Source organism: Priapulus caudatus, unplaced genomic scaffold (assembly GCF_000485595.1).
Source record: "Priapulus caudatus unplaced genomic scaffold, Priapulus_caudatus-5.0.1 Scaffold386, whole genome shotgun sequence".
Taxonomy (NCBI): domain Eukaryota; kingdom Metazoa; phylum Priapulida; class Priapulimorpha; order Priapulimorphida; family Priapulidae; genus Priapulus; species Priapulus caudatus.
In genome coordinates, this window is record NW_014577447.1 from 188,258 (window position 1) to 195,674 (window position 7,417).

Genomic DNA, 7,417 nt, shown 5'->3' on the forward strand with positions numbered 1-7,417 from the left:
TCCTCCTCCTCCTCCTCCTCCTCCTCCTCCTCCTCCTGCCCCCTACTCCTCCTCCATGACCGTCTTCATTCGATCTCCATCTCAGGGGCAGGTACGTACGTTTATGTAAACACAGGGTACATATATGCTGAGAAGATACAGGTCTGGTACACAATTGTGTATACAATCATATACGCAGGAGCAATAATGACAAACCTGATAATGATAAACCTGATAATGACAAACCAATAATGACAAATCCTAATATACGTACCTCGGGTACATATCTGCAGGAGTAGATAATAGGGAAGATATCTGTAGTACCTGATACGACAACGACCCCTTCAGCTGCCGAGTACGCATACGTACGTATGTAGTAAGTGTTACGAGAGCCCAAACCCTCTCATAACTTGAGATTAAGATGAAAATAACACAGTTACACACAGAATTGTAATTATAGTGATATTATATTTTATATTAATGAGTAAAATGTGTGTTTTCCATAGAAAATACATCAGAAAACTTACTTATCTACTGATGATGAACTATTAACACAAATGGTTATCTATCTATTTCTATGGTTGCGTCAAAGCAAATCAAAGCAGCCAATCAGAGGAAGCCGTGTAAGACGTTTGCGCATTTGCGGTACGGAAAAAATAGACGCGTCGCGGAACGCGCGCGCAAGCGCAAATTACGGTACGGCATTAGTTTATCCATATGGTTTATCGTATTTGGCCGTGCCATCGTATATGATAGCCGTGATGTTTTGTTTTGATGCAAATAATCAAGTATCTGCTGAATTTTATACGTTATTTCATATTCTCATTTGATTCTCTTACGACTTACCCATACACATGCGAGAACTGGGCGAGAACTGTCTGGCCGTGCATTTTTGAGAGTAATCGCTTCGGTTTCGTTGTTCCTATCACCAGCAACGCTATTCTCGACGGCAAAGTTGCCCGATATCTGGTAGTAAACTTGGTTTGCTACGCCGTAGAGGAAGATCATAGGTGGGGGAGGGCAGTATGATGAGGGAGAGAGAGAGCGCGGAGAGAGAGAGAGAGAGAGAGAGAGAGAGAGAGAGAGAGAGAGAGAGGAAAATTGTGGGGAATTGAGGTGTAGGAAAGCAAGAGAGGATGGGGAAGGGGAGGAGGAGCAAGAGAATCACGGAAGGAGGAAGAGAGGGTAGAGGAAGGAAGGGGAGGTGGAGCGGTAATTTGGAAGAGCTACAGAAAGATATGAGTTAGAATGTAACAGCAGAGGAAGAAGGTAGCTATAGAAGAAGGGAAGAAGTAGGGAAGGAGGGAATATAGGCGAAAGGGAGAAGGGGCAGGTGCAGGAGTGGGAGATGTTTTTTTAGGAAGAGAGAACGGGAGGTAGATATGAAGGGTAGGAGGGGGAGCCGAGGAGGTAGAGGAGGAGGAAAATTTTGAGTGGGAGGAAGAGGAAAAGAAGAGTGGGAGGAGGAGGACAAGGAGAATGCAGCGGCGGCGGCGGATGAGGAGGAGGAGAAGGAGGAGGATGAGGAGGAGGAGCAGGAGGAGGAGGAGGAGAAGGTAAATGAAGAGAGAGAAGGCGAGGTAGATGTGAAAAGGCGAGGTATATGTGAAAAGGTACAAGGGGAGAATGATAGGAGATAGATGCATGAGGAAGAGAAGAGTGGGATGAGTGGTGAAGGATGAGGGGGAAGTAGAGAAGGAGGAGGAGGAAGAGGAGGAGGAGTGGGGGATAGTTCTTTAGGAGGAGAGAGGGGTAGATGAGGAGAGTAGGAGGAGCGAAAATGGAAGGAGGAGTGGGAGGATGTAAAGGAGGAAGGAGGCGGTAGCAGAAGAATAAGGAACGGAGAAGGAGGCGAGGAAGGGAGGGGAGGGGAGAGGGTGAAGGAAGTACATGGGAAGAGAAGAGAGGCAGAAAGGGGAAGAGAGGGAAAGAGAAGGGAGAGAAGGAAAAGAGAAGGGAAGAGAAGGGCATTCGTAGGACGCATGCCTACGTGCAGTAGCGTACGCACCAATGATGAATCTAGACCCAGAATGCCAAAATACGCCTTTACATCGTCTGACAACGTTGCTGCTCATCGCTACTGTCATCATAAGCAAGGAGCCAGAGCTGGCTAGCTCCATGATCATAAGTAACCACTGAGCTGTATATAAAAACAGTTATAAACTGTTATTATATACAGCTCAGTGTAACTAACCAATAGATGTCAAATGCACACGGGATTTATGTGTTTTGGGGATATCTATGAAGTAACCTATCCAACAAATTTACTGATTGATAGGGTGGTATTACAAACGGATACCAAATGGCTTAGTTTATGTTTCACGGATATTATACAAGCTTATGGCTAATAAAATGCAAATCACAATTGAATGCTTTCAGCTGGACACCAAAATCGCTCAAGCAGTGGAAGAAACAAGGAACGTGTTTAGGTTACAATGTACATGTGCTGTAACTAAAATCTCAACAAATGAATTTCATTCTCATAATAGTTTATTAAGGCAAAAACTATCACAGAAGTTTCTCATTAATTAAAACAATCGATTTTTCTATTTTTTAACGTTCACCGATTTTCCACACAGTTTGTTTAATAACTTTTGCAGCTTTAATATAGTTTATAGTTTCCATGCAGATATAAAATTTGGCTCTGCAATACTCAATAACTGATACCTCGTTACATAATTTGTTGAACAGCAATTACAAATTAACAGTACCTAACTTCTGGGGTTTAACAGTAAACAAATCACAGTAAAACTCCTCAGCTTGAGGTCACTATTGTTAAAATATCTAGATCTATATATAAAGATTTCTAATTCCCTGCATTCCCTGTAATTTCCTAACCATATGAAATTTTTTCTATATATCAATGAACAAGTTATATATCAAAATATTAAAAGTTATGACGCTGTAAGCAATTACAAATAGTTAGAAATTCCCAAACGGGTTGTAGCCACAAAATTTACGTAAAGTTTAAACAATCAAATAATCTACTCAATGTTTGAACTCTATATGGAATCGAAACACGATTGATGAGATAGATCATTTCGTATAGGCAACAGCAGCAATGCTGATAAGTCGGCGCTCTACCAATTTCAAGAATAAATAGTGATTTTCGCAGTTGATGCCTAATAATTCACAGAGAGCCGTCTCGCAACCAAAGAAAAACCGCCAGAGATCCGGATGGATACGCGGCGACGCGGGAGGGGTTGGGTGGGTTGGGTAGGTGTGAGAAACATGACGTGCGGCATTCTCCGCGCCTGCCGCAGCGTCGGACAACGCGCGTTGCTAGCGACGCGCCGTCATCACGTGCCGAACGTCGTGCTGCCAGACAGCTGCTCGAGGTTGTGCTCGATGTCGCCCATGCCGTGACGCGCCGCCGACGCTACGTCGTCCATGCTCCGCCGCGCTGCCGTCGCAACGCTGTCAACGCCGCGCTCCGCCGCCAACGCGACGTCGTCCATGCTCCGCCGCGCCTGAACGCGTCGGGCAACGGCTGTCAACTGCCGCGCTGCGCGCCGCCATGCGACGTCGGTCCCGATTGCTCCGCCAGCGCTGCCGTCGCGATCGTCTGTCAACGGCCGCGCTCCGCCGCCACCGTCAACTCGTGAACCTCGTTGTTGATGCGGCCGATGACCCAGTCCAGCGCGCTTTGTCGAGCACTTGAAAGTAGTAGACGGCGCCGAGTGTGAGCAGGAGCCGTCCATGCGAGAGAGGCTGGCAATGGCGGGTTTTCATGTTGCGGTTACTAGGTGATGTCACGATCATCGATTATACTCGGATCATTCGGTTGAACAGTGGCTGCGAACCAAGCCGCTTTGTCTCAAAATCCTTTCTTTTTTTTATAGCGACACTAGAAACTTGAAAGTGATGAGAATCAGAGATATCATCGGCTACTATCCAAGTTATCGCTTTATTAACATACATGGGATTATACACACAGTAAGATAAACAGTGCAAAACAAACATGTAAAGCAGGCTAAACAAGGCACATACATGCAGCACTCCACGTACATGCACACGACGTTACGCACGACGCATGGCATTCACACGGCGTGTCCTCGGTGTGCAGAACGCGATTGTAACCGATCATCGGTTACTTGGGTCCAACCGATGATCGATTACGAAATTACAACCGATTGACAACACTAGCGGTTACAAATAAAAGCGCCGATAAGCACGACTCGAGTGACAAACGTTATCATTGCAGCACATGTGAGAAAGAAGCCTGGACGGGCTTTACGAGGCATATATCCACTGTGGTAGCCCGTGTGGTTTCAACTAGCATATTACGTATTAGTTGATGCCATAAAGTTACTAGTTTAGTGATAAACTACTAGTTTCGACTTATGGTATTCTTCATCAAGTTCTTCTACCACTGCAAAACTTAAAAGCCATTATAGTTGCAGCACACAAGCCTCTTAGTGATAGAATTCAAACATCGGACTAAATTTGTGGGCAACAGTTTGACGTGCGTGAATATGCATAAACAGCACCCATTGTTTGGCATGTAATTGTCAAATTGGGGGCAAGATAATGTACACACCTGAGTTGCTTTCGACGACATCGTGTCAACAACAACACCTTCCAAGTAGCTGGTTAATGGCAGTCCTTTAATAGTTATCTCTGCTTCCTGTTTCAGCAATGTCCTGTAAATAACGTACATACAAGATTTTTGGACACTGTTTACAACTGTAGCAAGTACCTGATGAACATAGTACAGAAGTGATCAAATCGCAAAAAAGGGAAGCATGACCAGGGGCGTAAATACGTACCGAGGAGTGGGGGGGATGATCGGCGATAGCCGGGGGCAAAATTAACCTTGGCTGCCGCAGGCAAGCCCGCGTGCCGTAGGCATGCCAGTGCTAGGGGGGGTCTGAAGATTTTGAAATATTTAAGCCATTTTCCTGCAATCTGAGGCATACTGTGGGCCATATTCTCATGTCTGATGACACTATCTCAACCCTAGACTCAACCCTACAAGTTAGGATTCAAAACACTTTTCATGACTTTTTAGAGAGCGTACACAGTTAGGTTACTATATAGTAATAATACATGTATTAAAACACAGGTAAGAATTGCAATTTCTCACAATTTCACGTGTTTTTGTATGTTTGCAACCATACTTTTTGGCTATTCTTTTTTTTCTCTTTTTTTTTGAATCTCAGGGGGGATATTTGTACAGGCCATCCCCCCCTCCTTCAAGAGCGGGGGGGATGCATCCCCCCATCCCCCCCGAGATTTACGCCCCTGAGCATGACTTAGGAATAGAAGAACTTAGAAATATAACTTGCATATAAAATACCAGCATATGATGACATTTACAAATATTGTATTTAAACATATTACACTGCCAACTAGAAATCAGTCATCGACACAAATAGTATCCACGAAAGCACTGTAAGATAGCAACAACAAAATATTCAATATTAGGCATTGGGATTCCGAACTTATGGTACTCACCGACTGCTGTCATCAGGATGTGGACTGTATGATAATCTTTCATCCACTGATACGAGATTGCATAACGTAAGCTGCAACACAAAGTCAGTCAGTCAATCACGCATTGAAAGAGGGATACTCAGTATGAACATGCCCATGTGTAACTATCATAAGAACCCTGAACACTACCCTTCCCTTTTTGTTACGTAATCACAAATGGCTGTTATTACCTTCTGTAATGAAACCAGTTTGTACTGCACACTCATATTTATAAGCAGCATGGAGGTGATAAAAATAACAACACCGTAACAAGCCTCTGGTAATGGTAACAATTTGAAAATGATAATAACTTAAATCAACACTAATAAATATGCAGAATACATCCAAATTACATGATGTGAACTTATGTATCACATTATTATCTAGTAAACAATACTTTGCATTCATATGTAAACGATATACTCACATTTCTTGACTTTAATGTTAATGTTCGTTTTGAGGGGTCAACTTCAGAAAATTCACAAACATAACAGGTCTGGTCAGTTCCTAGTAACTGAAACAGGTTAATAATATGCAAATTAATTATAAAAGATATATTTTCTGTAAGTTCACTGACATCTGTAAGCAAAATATAACAATTTTTGTGGCAAAATGCACTACTCGTGGTCTGTGCAACTAACTGCCGAGGTGTTCCCTGTGACATTACAATAGTACAGTTTTAAATTATAGCATTACACATCTACATGATATTACCTATGCATTGATAGCAAAGTGTTATTGAATGTCTATCAGCCAACCAGCTCAGAGGCCAAAATTACATCCATTTAGCTAAACTCCATAGCTACAAGTATTGGTGCTAAAATCTACCAGTTCCAGTAAGGATTTTGAGCAATTTTCCCATTGAACCATTCTCATATTTTCTCGCCAATAAGATACTTAGTGGTATCGCATGTCTTACAGCAAGTTTTACAGTAAGGCTAACACTTATTAGCACACTCGTACATCATTACTTTTTGCCAATATATGCAACGATTGAAATCTCCTTGTTGATTTATTATTGTTGATTACTTGTTGATGTCACACGTTTCTGGCGAGAACCCGTCTCTACGCTTTGTTAAAAGTCGCTTGAATAAAGTAATAGAGATTCGGTACCAGTCTAGGACCACTTACATCACAAAATTAAATGTACTTTTGGCAAAAGTAAATGCACTTGTGTATGCAGCGCCATTTACAAAGCAACTGCCGCAACGTTCAAGAATGTGACCGTTTGTTTGCCAATTTATATATTATAGCAGAACGGGTTGTTATTGCCAATTTATATATTATAGCAGAATAAATTCTAGTAGTAATTCTCAAGTTTTACCACATATTTTTATTTGTGAATGTATAATATTTAAAAAAATGCAGTGGCTACGCATCCGGTCATCTATTACAAAGCTCAGCACACATTCCCAAATCCACGTCACGATTAGGCCACGCCCCCTTTCAAATCGTTGATTTTACTGGATTTACTATCGCTTCAAAAGTTACAAAAACATTTTTTTGATAAAATACCTATAGGTAAGTAATATTACGGTAATAACTTATGATTTATTGTTTTTTACTGAAAAAAATATAGTTGGGTTCACATAAGAAATATATGACTGGACGCGTAGCCATGACCTTAATCACCAAGCTCTCACGCATATATTAGGACGGTGATCTTGCACCTGTACATACTTACAGTTGCCACCCACCCTGGTAGCGACCAGGACGAGCTGATCAGTCTTTGTGTTTTCAGTACGCCATTTTCTACCTTGCGGTCGAGCACATCCAATGCAACTACTGCCGGATTTATAGGATTCGGGTATTTTCTCCATGCAGCTTTAGCTACAGTTTCCCACGGATGACTGAAACATAAAAAGTCCCTGCCATTATGTATGTATATATATATATATATATATAGAGCTCTTGATATATATATATATATATATATATATATATATATATATATATATATATA

At 42.0% G+C, this 7,417-nt stretch overlaps 1 protein-coding gene across 1 annotated transcript in view; it reads right to left on the reverse strand.

Moving 5' to 3' along the window:
* Positions 1-3,524: 3,524 nt before the first annotated feature.
* The window catches only part of LOC106809811 (protein slowmo-like), an 11,981-nt gene continuing 8,088 nt past the window's right edge, over positions 3,525-7,417 (reverse strand). The window contains exons 2-6 of the mRNA XM_014813021.1: positions 7,139-7,304; positions 5,882-5,968; positions 5,437-5,507; positions 4,518-4,622; positions 3,525-3,632 (exon numbers count right to left, since the gene is read on the reverse strand). Of these exons, the coding sequence (XP_014668507.1) occupies positions 3,548-3,632; positions 4,518-4,622; positions 5,437-5,507; positions 5,882-5,968; positions 7,139-7,304 (514 nt within the window). The 3' untranslated portion in view covers positions 3,525-3,547. The remainder of the gene's footprint in view (positions 3,633-4,517; positions 4,623-5,436; positions 5,508-5,881; positions 5,969-7,138; positions 7,305-7,417) is intronic.